Here is a 13,958-nt window from a genome sequence, read left to right as displayed (position 1 = left end):
CAGAAAGGGAGGAGCTGCTGCAACCAAGACCCCCTTGCACCCTCCTCCAGCTCCGTCCAGATGCGGCGAAAGCGTGTGTAAATCTGGTGCCGTTCGCGGAAAGCGACAGGAAATGGCGCGCATCACGGCAAAACTACACAGCACCTCACGCTACTGTGCTTACGGTGCCCGTATAAGCAGCGCTGCGTGCCCACACCGCTGCGTCTCCAGCGCACCACTATCAAACGCCACCCCTGTGTGGCCGCTTCGCGCATTCTTCCCTCTCCCTCGATCTATCCCCTTCCTGGCGAGCCTTTTTACGCAAGCTCCGCCTCGAGAGCCGCAAGGGCGTCCTCGTCTTCCTGCGTCGTGGTTTTGACAGGCTGCGCCGGGAGCTTCTGGCTAGGCACGGCGGGCATCTCAGGCAGCTTCGCGTCGGCCACTTGGGTCTCCTCGAGGTTCATGCCGTCGAGCTCCATCTCCAGCTCGTTCATTAGCTCCTCCTCATCGACAAAGTTATTGTCTAACGGCTGGCGGAGCGCATCGCTCACCTGGTTCGCCTTGTCCATCTCCTCCATCAAGTCATCCATATTGTCCTCGATCTTTTCCGCTTTCATCTGCTTGTTAGAACGCTTCAGCTCATCCTTGGCGCGAATCTGCGCTCGCAGCACCTCGTGGTTCATACTTTGGTTCTGTACAGTGAACTTGAGCGTCTCTAGGTTCTGCTTTTGCGCGCCGATGTTCACGAGCTGCTCTTCGTACATCTTCTTCCGCTTCATGCACTGAAGGGCGCCCTGCGTGTTCTTCTTCGCGTACAGCTGCCTCGCCTTGGCCAGCTCGCCTTCCATGCGCTTTTCCAGCGCCGCCTCGCGCTTCTCCAGCAGCTCAATGGCGGCGTCCATGTCTTCCATCGTCTTCGCGGTGGTCGTGCTGCCGCCGCCACTGCTGCGGCTCGGCTGCACCTGCTTCTCTCTGCCAAAGAGACGATTGAACATGATTGCAGTCCGCTTTTAGCTGTTTGCTGGGGGCGCTTGTGTGCTTGTGGGGGAGGAGGGATTCAGTCGATGCGGCTGTGTGTATATTTGCATGGATGTGCCTGTGTATGCACAAGTGCAATACCCAACTCCCAGCACTCACCCTGTCAGTGCGTGGTGGTGAGAAGAGGCACGCAAGAAGCGGAAAATGTAAGAACCCAAACGCGAGGCTGCTTCACAGACGCAGCAACAGAGCAGACTGGAAGGAGATGTGCTTTCAACGCAACTGCGCACGCGCCCGCGAAGCCATACAAGATGGAGAAGCACAGGTGAATGCAACAAGGACAGCAACGGAAAGAGCGGCGTACAGCAAGAGGCAAAGACACACAAGACGCACACGATGTGCAGTAGAGCCAAAAAAAAAAAATAATAGAGATAAGATCGACAAAAAAGGGGGTGGTGGCTGTTTGCATAAGCGATAAAGGCGCGTGTACCGCAAGCGCGAAGCACGACTGCTTTTGAATGCGCATGTCAGTAATACAGCAACAGGGTAGCAGTGTGTGTGTGTGTGTGTGTGTGTGTGTGTGTATGTGTGACAGACATCACGCAGTATAGAACGAAGGAGATAAGGACGCAGGGAGGAAGGGGACGGACGGGGTGATGAGGTGGATGTGGCAGCGATAGCGGAGGGGGGAAGGAATGGGAAAAGGCATGGACGCAAGAGAAGGGTGCCAAGAGAAAAAAAGGCGACCTGATGCATTTACACTCACAAGGTTCCTAGCATCCTCTCCATCGCCTTCACTCCTCTTACCGATGATGCCGATGTGTCTGCTGCGTGCGCGATGACAGCTTTCTGCTAGTGGGGTGAAGCAGCAACACCACCAGCACGACTTTCGCGCGCGTGACAGCGAAACAGACGTCGCTGGCGCTACATCCGACTCCGCCACCCACACAGCCTTCGTGCATTGCACTCCTTTTCTTTGTTTTGATTACGTTGCTCCGCTTCGCTTTCTCGGTGCCGCACGCTATCATCTTCGTGACGGACGGCGGTGCTTATGCATGCCTACATGCCAAATTAACAGAGAGATGACGCAGAGAGAGAGAGAGAGAGCGGCGCCGGCGTTGAAGAAGGGACGGTCAAGGATGTGCGCAGGTTGGGGAGGGAAGACAGGTCGCGGGCGGATGAAGCAGAAAGAGCAGCGCGGTCGGACGCGAAGGTAACGCGCGCGACGCAAAAAGAGAACACGAGAAGATGATGTGCTCCACCTGCACAGTTCTTCACGCCCCGTGTGTGCGCTGTGCGTCCGTCTTTTTCACGCTCTTTGGCACCCTTTCTTCTACAGTTCTCCACGCAGATCCGACGTGTGCTGGTTTTGCTTTCCGAGAAGCAGCAGCACCAAGCGAGGCAGCCAGTTCTAGTTGCGCTGTCACTTCTCATCCACATCTATTGCTGCGGCGGTTGTGGCGTGGTGGCACTCCTTCAAGAAGGAAGCTGTGGACAGCAGGCACACAGCCGTGAGAAGGGAGGAGCAACCCGGCAGGGGTGAATGCCCAGGAACAACACCGATAGAGAAACCGAGGGGGAGAAGATGCAGAGACACATCAAACAAGGAGAGGCACCTGAGAGGCAAGCATGGCGCACGAGTTTTCAACCGCCCACCGGACCCCCGGTCATATCCCACATGAAAAGAGAATATTGCAAACAAAAAAGAGGGGGTCGTGCCTGTGCCCTTATCCTCCATTTTATGCGCCAGTTGGTATATAGCTGTATGTATGTTTGCCTCGGCACTTGCTTACTTCCAGAGGGGGCCAGTGCGTGTGAGTGCGTGTGCGTGCGTTCACCTCCCCCTCTCATTCTTCGCGCTCATCACCAGTGCACACACAGACGCAGAGATGTACACACGCACATGAAGCAGCAACCTAGACACCGCACGCACGCGCACACAGGGCATACACGATAGACAAGAAAAACGGGGTGCCAAAAGGAAAGAAACTGCGCAGAAGCGCCGAAGCAAGCGCCGTGCCGCCGGCAGCCCCACCCCACCCACTCCTCCCTCCGTCCGCGCCGCCGCTGCTTCCAGCCGCAAGGACCCAGAACTCAAGTGGCAAAGAATGCAAGGGGGGTAAGCTGAGAATGAGTGAGAGGGAGAGGTGTGATAGTTCCTGACAGAAAATGACGACGACCGACACAGGCACACGCAGGCGCCCGTACAAACGCCGGCTCATTTTTTATCCAAAAAACAAAACAAAACGAAGAAAACAGCCCGAAAACGTGAGAAAAACGCGTAGGGGAGGAGAACGCCAAAGAAGGGCGCTAGATGGTGGAGGCGCACGCGCGAGTACGCTAACCGCTGTGCTGCTACTAGCTTCCCCTTCTCCTCTCCTCTCTTCTGCCGCCTGCGTGTGTAAGAATGCCAACCCGCGAAGGAAGAGTGGGTGCACTCGTGTTCCTCACAGCGCACACAGCATACACATGCACTCTCGAGCGCGGCTCACTTGCAGAGAGGCCAGGCCTACTTCTCCGCCGCGGCAGCTTGAGCGGGGTACTTGGCCTTCACGGAATCCCATGTGAGGGGCTGGAGCGGGTTGCACAGGTCCACCACGACCGAAGCCACCTCCAACTTGGGCACCCGCACCTGCGAGGCCGTGTCGCGCTCGCGCAGCGTCACGCTACCGTCTCCCTCGAAGTCGCACGTGATGGCGAACGGGATGCCAAGCTCATCCACGCGAGCGTACTTCTTGCCGATTGTGACACTGCTGTCGTCGACGCGGACGGAGATGCCGCGCATGACGAGCTCCTGGCGAATCTCCGAGATGGTGGCGAGCAGCTCCGGTTTCACCATCAGCGGCAGCAGGGCCACCTTCTGCGGCGCCAGCAGTGGGCTGAAGCTGAAGACGGCGCGCTTGTCATTTTTGCCGCCATCGTCACGGCGCACCCAGTAGCTCTGCTCCAGCAGGCAGTACAGGATGCGGCCGATGCCGAAGGACGGCTCGATCACACTCGGGGTGTAGCTGTAGCCCGTCACCTTTACGTCCTTCTCCTCAAACGACACCATCTGCGCCGTGATTGAGACCTCCTCGCCAGAAGGAAGGGCGACGGTGGCCGGATGACCGGCCGCGTGGGCGGCGCGAATCGCCTCGCACGCCTCCACTGGGGCGGAGTTGAGGTACGCCATAACTTCACCGGCCTTCTTGCCGAACGTCTTGCCGATGAGGCCCTTCGTCAGCTGGCGCAGCAGCTGGCGCTCCATGCAGGGCTCGTCGTACTCCTCACGCGCGCACAGATCCTTCTTGGACGCGTTGCTGTGCTGCGTCAAGTCGTACGCAGAGCGGTCCGCAATGCCGACGCACTCGATCCAGCCGTACGAGGTAAGCAGCTCCGCGTCCCAGCAGTCCTGGGCGTAGTGCGCCATCTCCGTCGACTGGTGCTGGCGGAAGCGGTAGAAGCGGACGCCGATGGACGTGAGGAAAAGTGCAACGCGTCCCATGAAGTAGCCGAGAGTCTGGTTGTCAATCACCTTTGCCTCAACAGCCTCGCCGATCGTCATGCGGATGGGGTCCTCGTTGCTCGCCTGGAAATGGCGCGGCCACGCCCAGATCTCAACATCGCGGACCCGGTCAAACTTCTCGTGGTTCTTGTTGCTCGGGTTGACAAAGTGCTCGATCTCCGCCAGCGTAAACTCGCGAACACGAATAAGCGCGGAGCGCGGGGCAATCTCGTTACGGAAGGCGGTTCCGACGCAAGCACCGGCAAACGGCATGCGCTGCGCATTGCCGGAGTCCATCAGGCGCTTGAAATTCAGGATGATGCCCTGAGCCAGCTCGGGGCGCATGTAGCCGAGGCGGTCGCCCTCCGGCCCGATGTGGGTGGCGAACATGAGGTTGAAGGGGAAGGGGTCGCTGAAAGGGTTGCCCTTGGGCGACTTGATGGCGTGCTTCTCCAGCACCGCCTTGATCTGGGGGGGGTTCATGCCGGCGGCGTCGTGCAGCAAGTGCAAGAACTCGTCCTTCTGCTCCGCTGTAATGCCGTCCTTCTCGAGCTGCGCCTCGCTCCATTCCTCCAGAAACTTGTCAGCGCGGATGCACTCACCTGTGACGGTGTCGCGCACCATGACGTCGTTGAAGCGGGTGACATGGCCGGACGCCTTGAACACCTCCTCCGGCGTGAGGCAGGTCGTGTCCACCTCGCACATGCTCTCCTCGATCACGAAGTGCTGGCGCCAGAAATGAAGCATGTTGCTCTTCATGGCACACATGGTGGGGCCGAGGTCGTACAGGCCAGCTGTTCCGCCATAGGGGTCAAAGGCGAGGCCGTAGAAGAAGCGACGGCGGCATGTGTCCTCGAATTCGGTGCGCACGAAGCCTTCCAGCTTCGCCGGCAGGGAAGACGCCGCGGGCATGATGCGTTGGCGAAAGAACTTCGTGATTGCAAACAGGTGTTCGTGCGAAAAGACAGAGGGTTGTGGATCACGAGATCAAGTGCGTGCGTGACTTATGTGTCGGTGCTTGGAGGGTGAGTGTTCACTGCCTGCGTGCCTTCCTTGGGAAGAGGGCCGAAAAACAGAAAAAAAAAGATGGGGGCGTGGGATCTGTGACGATGCGCGTGATCACAAGTGAGGGTGGGTGTGGGTGAGTGTGGCACAAACGAAGCCGTAAGCAACAGCAGAAGAAAGAAGCAAGGTGGAGAACGATGAACAAAGAGTGGGCCTCGGCGTGGCGCGTTCCTGCGCGACCGCGCACCAAGCAAAGGGCTTACTGTTAGGAGATCGAAGCAGAGTTCCCCCTCCCCTCTGCTTCCTCCTCACCCACCCACCCACACACACACACAGACAGACACGCCCGAAGCACGCACGTATATGCGGATGAGTGCCAATGCGCTCTTTGTGCCCTTGAAATGCGAGGGGCGCAACAAAAAGGCGGCGTGAGTACTCTCTCCTTGATGCGTTGGTGGGGTGTATGCACAGCGTCCGCCTCGTGTTGTTTCGGCTCTCAATTCAAACTGCAGCGCGCTGCTCGCGGCTGAGCAGTGCCTGGTGATCTGACGCGTCCACTGACGTCCAATGTTGCGGCACCTGTGCGGCTTCACAGGCATTTGATGGGGCTTGCATGGTTTCTCTGCCAAGTTCTTTGCAGGGATCTCCGTCACGCGCGGGATGCGACGAGGGTGGCGGAATGGCAACGGCGCCGAGCAAGATACGCCACTGCCGCGTGTGTCACCGCGACAGACTACGGCCGCCACCGCCGACGCGTGTGCCTTGTCTCGGCTCGGGAAAGTAGTCGTGGTGCCCAAGCAGCAGCGGCAAAGCTGAGAAGAGTCGCGCGCCGACAGCATCGGGCGCATCGCAGAATGAGACCGGCGGCAGCACGGCCCATCGCACGGCGGCGGGGGTGCGACTGTCAGCCGGCGCCATCATCGTGGGGTCCTCCCTCCCTTCTCCCTCTGCGGCAGAAGATGGCGACCCCAGGAACTCGCGACGTGAGCAGTGTCTTCGCAGTAGTTTGGTGCACTAAAGCCGAGGTTCTCCGCATCAGCTGAGCTTAGGCGGCGGTAGGACGGACGCTCATACATGGCCGACCTCGCCAGTGGGGTGTGGCTTGAGAGGGAGGAGCGATAGAAGACTGCAATGCAGACGACGTCAGTGGTGATCCTGCTGCGAAGTCTGAGTTTGGTCGGTTCATGGTGCAGTTCACTGAGTTAGGGGGAGGTGGGAGGGTGCGTGTGTGCTGATGCAGCGTGATTCCGGCCTGCCCCTTCTTGTGTGCACCGCAGACGGAGTCGGTGATCTCCTCTCAAGGCGGTGAGTGAAGGGGTCTGATTAGAGCTGACACACAAAAACACAGACACGGACGCGCACACTCACGGGTGCCCATGCAAGCAGAGTGCGCGCATAGCCCCGCTCCTTCCTCCGCTGATGATCTCTCTTCAAGAGACGCGGGCATATACTGCACAAGAGCCGCGCAGGAGAAGACAGGGGAGTGTGAAGAGTAGCACAGCGCACGAGTCGCATGTGAAAGACTCCATATCCGTCAGCATGTAGACGAGCGCTCATCATGAAAGCGGCGCGCCTCATGATCCACGCGGATAGAAGGCAGCTCAGAAGGGAAAGAGAATCAGCGCCGCAAGGGCGATGAGGCAAGTCAGTCGCTGCGTGCACAAAGTCACGGCGCTCTCGCCTTCAAAAGCTCAGCTCTCCCTTCTCGGTAAGATTCCTCCACGTTCTCGACAGTCGCGTCCGATAACTTGAAAAATACAAAACAGAAGGCAGCCTGTGCGTCATCAATACTGGCCGCGATAGCCACGCATAGCCCTCCCGTGCGAGCGAGGAGCTATAAAAGCGGCAAACCTCGCGGCTGCTTATTTTCCTTTGCTGCGGTCGTTCCGGATATTGCTGTCGACGTTTTCGGTTTACTAGGGTGTTCACGTAAACCCACGCACATGAGGGACACAACCCGTCTCTCGTGTGCGCATCCTCACATGCACACGCACACACACGACAGTGGTGGAGGGAACAAGGGAGGATGGAGGCCGTAGGCACACAGAGGAGGAGGAGGGGGTGCGTATAGTCGAGTCACGGACTCGAGCAACCACGACGGCAAGCGAAACAGTAACGGGCACCGAAAGCAACGAAGAGGGGGGGGGGGCACGACAAGGCAAGACACAATCCGAAAAGTGGTAGAAGCAACGAAAAAGTGGCGAGCAAATGAACGCAAACCGAAAAAGGCGCAGGGGGACACGTCAGAGAGGGGGGGGCGAAACAGTGATTCAGCAAACATCGACAAAGACGTGTGAAAGCCAAAACAACAAAAGGGAAGAGACATGCAGGCAGGAGGGATGGCGAAGGGGAAGGGGGGAAGGGGAAGGCGGCCGGAGGAGACACGGCAATGAAACAACGCCGAGAACGAAAAGATCATCAGAAGATTCAAAACAGCGGAAATGCGAGCGGTAAGCCAAACCACGAGAAACTAAATCGAGTAAAGACGGAAAGAGATGACAAGGCGAAAAACAGAAAATGAGCGGAGTGGGTTGACCGATTCCACCGCGCGTGCGCATACACGCTAACCCAAAGATGAAAAAATGGGTGATGGGTGGAGGTAGAGAGGCGGGGAGGGAGGCTGTGAAACTGCAGCTCACGTCTGGCACTCCCCTCTTCCCTCCCTGCCCCGCATCCTCCTCAACAGTTTCTCGGTTTGATGAGCACACCCACAGCACAAGGAAACAAACGGAGGGGGCGGCGGCTGCAAGAAAATCTACCACCACCACCACACAAAAAAAAGGGGTGTCCTTTTTTGAGAAGATGGAAAATGACGGAAGGGCACGGCACAGCAGAAAAGAGTAAGACGAAAACAAAAAGCATCGGCCACCATCTTTTGCACCTTTCCGATAGAAGGGGAAAAGAAGCCGACACCAACGGAGCAGCGGATTGTCTGCTGGCAGCACCGAGAGAGGCGACAGTAGCAGTTGATGGCAACAGGGGCTTATTCCACAACAAACGTCCTTGCTCCTCTTCCCTTTTCCCCCGCTCCTCCCTCCCTCCTTCCCTCCCTCCCTCCCTCCCCCCCCCACTTGCAAAAACCGACCGAGAAAGGGAAGAGGGTAGCGCAAAGAAGACAGCCATTTGAAGCTGAGCTACGTCACCGGTTTCTATCGCCTTATGCCATTAACCGAAATTCAGTCAAAACTGGACCGCACTTGCAGCCTTGGCGCACCAAACAAAAGGGAAGAAACCTAAGTTGCCCGAAAGACGCATGCTTCACGCGACTGTGAATCGGCACACAGCGGCGAGAGTTGCGGCCAGATCACGCAACGAAGAAAGATACAAAATCACCCTGGTCATTATTCTGAATAGCGTGCCTCCGCCGAGGACTCAAAATCTGTCTGCGCGGCGGTATACGCTGAAGTAAAGGTGTAAAAAGACTCGCGAACCATCCAAGCACGAGACACGAAGTACTGAGCGACTGCGCACGTGCGCAAGCATCCATGAGCAGGTCTGACGTGGGCGTGTGAAGCAGAAGTGCTCGCCATTGCCCCTTTCGCGATCTTATTTGCCCCCCTTTTCTCTCTCTCTAAGCGCCACTCTTGTCGCTTGCGCCCCTCCCACCCACCCACCCACACACACACACACACCCCTCTGTCGCGCACGGTTCTGCTCTGCGCCAGCTCTGAGACGTAAGAGAGAGAATAGACCAAACACAGCAAAGTCTATAGTCCCGTGTGAGCACGATTACGGGCTGCGCCATCATCCTCATCACAGCCAGCGTTCTGCACACGGAACGCAGTGGCGGACGGGTCTCGCAAGGAAAGAAACAGCGCAAGCGGCGCTCTCGCCTCAGTCGAACGCCACGATTATGTCGCGAATCTCGCTCAAGCACACGGGGCATGTCGTACGCTTCTGGGAGCAGGTGTAGCACAGTACGCGGTGCCCACACGGTGCACAGACGACCAGCTGGCCATACGTTTTGCCGCACTCTAGGCAGACGTGCGAGAGCGAGCGTGTTGGGTTGCGTGCCGGCGCTGTCGCTGTGGATAGCATGGGGTTAGGCGGTGTGGCAACGGCTGCTTGGGGCGGGCTCCTGCTCGGCATCGACTTGGTGCTGTTTTGCCAGGCAGCCGAATTCTCAGCGGCCTCTACGGGAACACCCACGGCCACTGCCGCTGCGCCGGCAGCGGCAGCAGCCTCCCCGGCCTCGCGCTGCGTTTGACGCTGTCGCAAGCTGCACACTTCGCGATGTCCATCGAAGAGGGTGGGTGCGATGAGCTCATGACAGTGCTTGCACTCGTACTGCGCAGTCACATTTGGTGAAACATGACAGAGCCCTTCGCGCGGCTGCCGACAGAGGGGACACTGATCGAAAGACTTGGTGCACTCCTGACAGCAGCTGATGTGCCCGCATGGCAGAAAGGCGTAGCTGCGAGGCCGATCCATGCAAACCAAGCACAGCTCCTTGTCTCCCGAGGCTGCATCGTCGTGAAACTTCACCGAGGACGATGGCCGAATGCTTGCATGGGAGAGAAGCGCAGCATTCTTGGCTAGGATAGTGCGGAGGTGGTTTGTGCGGCAGACCTCCTGGTGGCCGTCAAGGAGGGTCGGGTCGACCTCAACGCCGCACAGGTCGCAGATGTATCTAGTCTTCGCCGGTTGCTTTGCCGGATGGAACACATTTTGTTCGAAGGAGCGGTGTTCAACAGAGCTCGGTCGTCGCTGCAGCGGCGAGGAAGCCTGTCGAGCGGCCCTAAAACCCGAGGGATAACAACAGCAGCACCCCATTCTCTTTTGCCCCACTCGCGTAGCAGGTCAGGGAAAGGAGAGGAGAGGAGAGGAGAGAGAGAAGCGCCCGTCAGCGAAGATGCTCAGCAGAGGAGGAGGAAACGTGAAGAGTGCAGACCCAGAACAAGAGCAGTTCCGCAGAGAAAGAGAGAGAGAGAAGAGCAATGGAAAAATAATAATAATAACAAAAAAAAAAGGAAAGCCCAGAAGGAAAGACGTAAAGGACGGTGGGGCGGGAGAGTGCCGAGTATCAAGCAGCAATAAGGGGTCTGTGAGGCTTTGCGACTGGAGGAGGTGTGGGGAAGAGAAAAGGGCGTAGAGAGAAAAGTCGGAGGGACAAGTATGGACTTGACGGCTCAAAACGCGTTGAAAAGTCTCATAGAAATACAAACAAAACGCATCAATGGTATACTGATGAGGAGAGGGGAGGCGAGGGGAGCGAAAGGCAGGATAAAGACTCCTGCTCACAGTTATACACGTGCGAGGGAGAGAAAAGAGCAGAGGCAGCCGCAACACACACACACACACACATACAAAAGCGGGGGCACATAAAGAGTAGCTGGAAAAAAAGGCAAGAAGAACAGTATTCACGGAGCAGTTAAAGTGCAAGCGAACGGAGGAGAAGAGAGCCGACTTCTACGGTTTAGTGGTGAATCGCAAAGAAGCGGGACGCGGGAGGCCGTACCAGTGCAGAAACACAGCGTATGGTGTGGTGAGAGGATGGGGAGAAGTGGAGGGTGAAGAGGGAGGCAAAGGAAGGAGGGGTGGGAGAGAGGGCACACTCGCTGGAGAGGTGCACGAGGAAAAAAAGCTTGGGTGGAAGGAAACGGATACGCTGGGTGATGCTGATCTGTGAGAAAGGGTCGGGGAGGCCACGAAGAATGTTTTTATGTCTATAAGAGCGCACCGGCAGTGGCAGCCTCCACTAAATTCAAACCTGCGCAGTGAAAGGGAGCGCATGAAGTGCGGTGCAAAAGACAATGGCGTGAGAAAGGTGGGAAGAAAGGAGCGAGTGAGAGAGTCACGTGGACCGGGTTTACAAGCCATGGTGAAACACCACGAAAAAAAAGGGGAGTCAACGAGAAAAGTGAAAGTATGCGTGTGAATGGCGAGTGAAGGATGAGGGAGAGAGTCACACAGGAGGGGACTGTTCATGCATGAAAGACCGGTTCCATTCGCGGGAAAGCACCCGGTGATGCGACGGGCGAAACGCTAGCAGATCCTGCTATCCTCTCTTGCGTTTGCCACCTCTTTCAGCGATGGCTGAGAAAGGGAAGAATGTGGATTCTCATGTGAAATGTTTCTAATCTTCTCGTGCTGCGTTTCTCGCCTCCGCCTTTTCGTTCAGAGCCCCTCATTGCAGTCCGCTGAAGTCCGCTGGGAATCACGAAACCAAACAGTAAAGGGAGCTTGATAGTGCACAGGAGAGAAAAACAGAGAAATGCCACTCGAGATAGGGTCGTCGTGGGGGGAGGAGGCGTGGAAGGGCTCGCAGACAGGCGCGCGCGTGCGGGGCGGCTTCGACGGCTTACACAAATCGCCGAGCACTAACACAAGACACACTACGGAGATCGTCTCTTCTGCTTTCCCAAGTGCGATTTCCGCGGTCCATCGCCCTCTCTCTCACGCGCTGTGCAGCCCCGCAACAGCACACGATGACAGCGCATGACTCGCTATGCGGCAGCCTGCCTGTCCCAGCCACCACTCGCCGCCAGCACCTCCTCCACGTCCTTCTGAACCATCTTCAACAGCTGGTGCAGCTTATCCACCTTCGCTAGCATTTCGGCAACGCGTTGCTGCATTTGCAACTCGACGGTCTTGCAGCCCTCCGCGTCGCGCATCTCGGACGCCATCCGGTAGGCCATCATCAGCTTCGCCTCCACTGCACCAGCGTTGTAGCGAGCGCCGTTGACGCGGGCCGAGGTGGACGGCCCCGAGGCCACCGCTTGCGTCAGGAACTGCTTCTCCTTTTTCAGCATCGCGTTCTCGCAGCGCAGTTGGTGAAGAGCGGCGGGCGATGGGGAAGGCGGAGAAAGCCCTCGATTTTGTGACGGCGCCTTCGCCAACATTTCTCTTGAGAGTCGTGGGAAGAGGGCGAGCAGAGAGAGCGGAAAGCACAGCGATAATAAGAGCAGATCCCCAAGCTCGGGCGCCTGTATCTAGGACTCTGTCCGTGAGCGTGTGTGCGGCTGCGCTCTCGCGGGGTAGAGAGCACGTAACGACGAGTGCGCAGGGAGAAGACTTGCACACGCTGTAGCGGTCAACAAGGAGATGGAAGCAAAGAATGGGACGGTAGCAAGGTGGCGCAATGGCGAGGGGAAGAGAATGAAGACCCAGCGCAGAGATACGCGGGCAAGTTGGGAGGTGAGGCAGGATGGGGCGCACATATGCCTACGCAGAACAGCGTGAGCAGACGCAGAGAACAGGGCGCGTCAGGTGTTACTGCCGATTCAGTGCTCACGCGCCCTCACGCTTTGCTCACATCACTCCCCTCGCCTCTAATGTTGTTGAGGGGGCGAGGGGGCACTTGACTTCACACGGCAGCATCCGTCTTTCCATCGCTCTCTCTCCTTCAAAGGAGCACCGTATCGTTTCTGGGTAACGCCTTCATATGTCTTTGGATGAAAGTCGGCGCCTATCACCACGCTATCTGCGGCCTCCCCCTTTCTCTCATCCTCCTCGGTCTGCAACGCCTCCTCGCTACTCCCCCGCACACCTCTAAATCGCTCACCTCGAAGCCAGTATGCCCCCGCACTGCTGCTCTCCTGCTGCCCCCTCCCCCATCCGTGCACACTATAAAAACACGAGCGAGGAGAGCAGAGTTTTATGGGCTAACCGCAGTGGAGGAGAGAGAGGTCATGTGGCAACGCCACTCAGGCGCACAGTGCAAAACACAGAGAGTTCCCAAAGATGATCAACAATGTGCTTCCTAGATGCTGCCGTGCTCACAAAATAACACAAGCCCGCGTCGGTGTGCGGTAGAGAGAAGGAAAAAAAAGGCGCCCTGACACGGTGAGACCAGATTGTGCAGATCCCATGCAACCTCGCAGGCGGCTTGCGAATTTTTCAGGGGGATCTGCGCGAGTCCTTCGCAGGAGTAGCTGATTCCAGCGAAGGGGACTTTGATTGCCGAAAGATCAGAGCAACACACGAAAGGCAAGACGGAGCACGCGTAACCGAACTTGACACCACCAACACCATGATCGCCTCTCAACGTGTCCGCTCCCTGCCATGGAAGATGAGCTCAAGCTCACCCTTTCCCCAGCCGGGCACAGGCCCCACCAGCGTGGTGCAGAGCAGCCGTGTACACAGGTGTTACGGCAACGCGCCGACACAGCTATCAGAGCACGGCGGCTGCCCCACAGTCTACCCAGGCCGCCCCGCGGGTCGCCTCACAGCCGCTCCCCCACCATGCCGGTCGCCACCTCGTGCATCACCCTCGGCGTGGCTCAGGCTCCCCGCACCAGTAGGCAGTGAGGGCCGGGTGGGATGCGTCGGAATCACGTTGCCACCTCGCCCATCATGTGTATGGCACAGGCCTGCTCACTGTCGCGGGCCGCTCCAACGCAACGCCATCCAGGACCTGACTGCCGGTGTCAGTGGCGATGAATCGCACTGACTTCCCCTCGCCGTAGGTGCTTGGCCCTTTCACCACGAGAAGTGGCTCGGCACCTCGCAGGGGATCGAAAGGGGAGGAGGCCGCTTGACTTCCTTCCACACAGAGTGGGGGCGCTGGACC

The 13,958-nt window shown here is 57.9% G+C and overlaps 4 protein-coding genes across 4 annotated transcripts; all 4 read right to left on the bottom strand.

The window, feature by feature from the left end:
• Positions 1-296: 296 nt before the first annotated feature.
• Positions 297-974, bottom strand: LMJF_36_3850 (conserved hypothetical protein; the record flags this gene model as incomplete). Its single annotated transcript, XM_001686916.1, has 1 exon — positions 297-974. The coding sequence occupies one exon, from the start codon at positions 972-974 to the stop codon at positions 297-299; it is 678 nt and encodes a 225-aa protein (XP_001686968.1).
• Positions 975-3,466: 2,492 nt separating this feature from the next.
• LMJF_36_3840 (putative glycyl tRNA synthetase) lies at positions 3,467-5,353 on the bottom strand (the record flags this gene model as incomplete). Its single annotated transcript, XM_001686915.1, has 1 exon — positions 3,467-5,353. The coding sequence occupies one exon, from the start codon at positions 5,351-5,353 to the stop codon at positions 3,467-3,469; it is 1,887 nt and encodes a 628-aa protein (XP_001686967.1).
• Positions 5,354-9,280: 3,927 nt separating this feature from the next.
• On the bottom strand, positions 9,281-10,219 carry LMJF_36_3830 (conserved hypothetical protein; the record flags this gene model as incomplete). The annotated part of the gene is made up of 1 exon (XM_001686914.1): positions 9,281-10,219. The coding sequence occupies one exon, from the start codon at positions 10,217-10,219 to the stop codon at positions 9,281-9,283; it is 939 nt and encodes a 312-aa protein (XP_001686966.1).
• A 1,673-nt stretch (positions 10,220-11,892) lies between these two features.
• LMJF_36_3820 (conserved hypothetical protein) lies at positions 11,893-12,288 on the bottom strand (the record flags this gene model as incomplete). Its single annotated transcript, XM_001686913.1, has 1 exon — positions 11,893-12,288. The coding sequence occupies one exon, from the start codon at positions 12,286-12,288 to the stop codon at positions 11,893-11,895; it is 396 nt and encodes a 131-aa protein (XP_001686965.1).
• Positions 12,289-13,958: the final 1,670 nt, after the last annotated feature.

The sequence above is a fragment of the Leishmania major genome, chromosome 36, assembly GCF_000002725.2.
Source record: "Leishmania major strain Friedlin complete genome, chromosome 36".
In the NCBI taxonomy this organism is placed as follows: domain Eukaryota; phylum Euglenozoa; class Kinetoplastea; order Trypanosomatida; family Trypanosomatidae; genus Leishmania; species Leishmania major.
The sequence above is the reverse complement of the archived record's forward strand: the minus strand, read 5'-3'. Positions and strand labels throughout refer to the sequence as shown.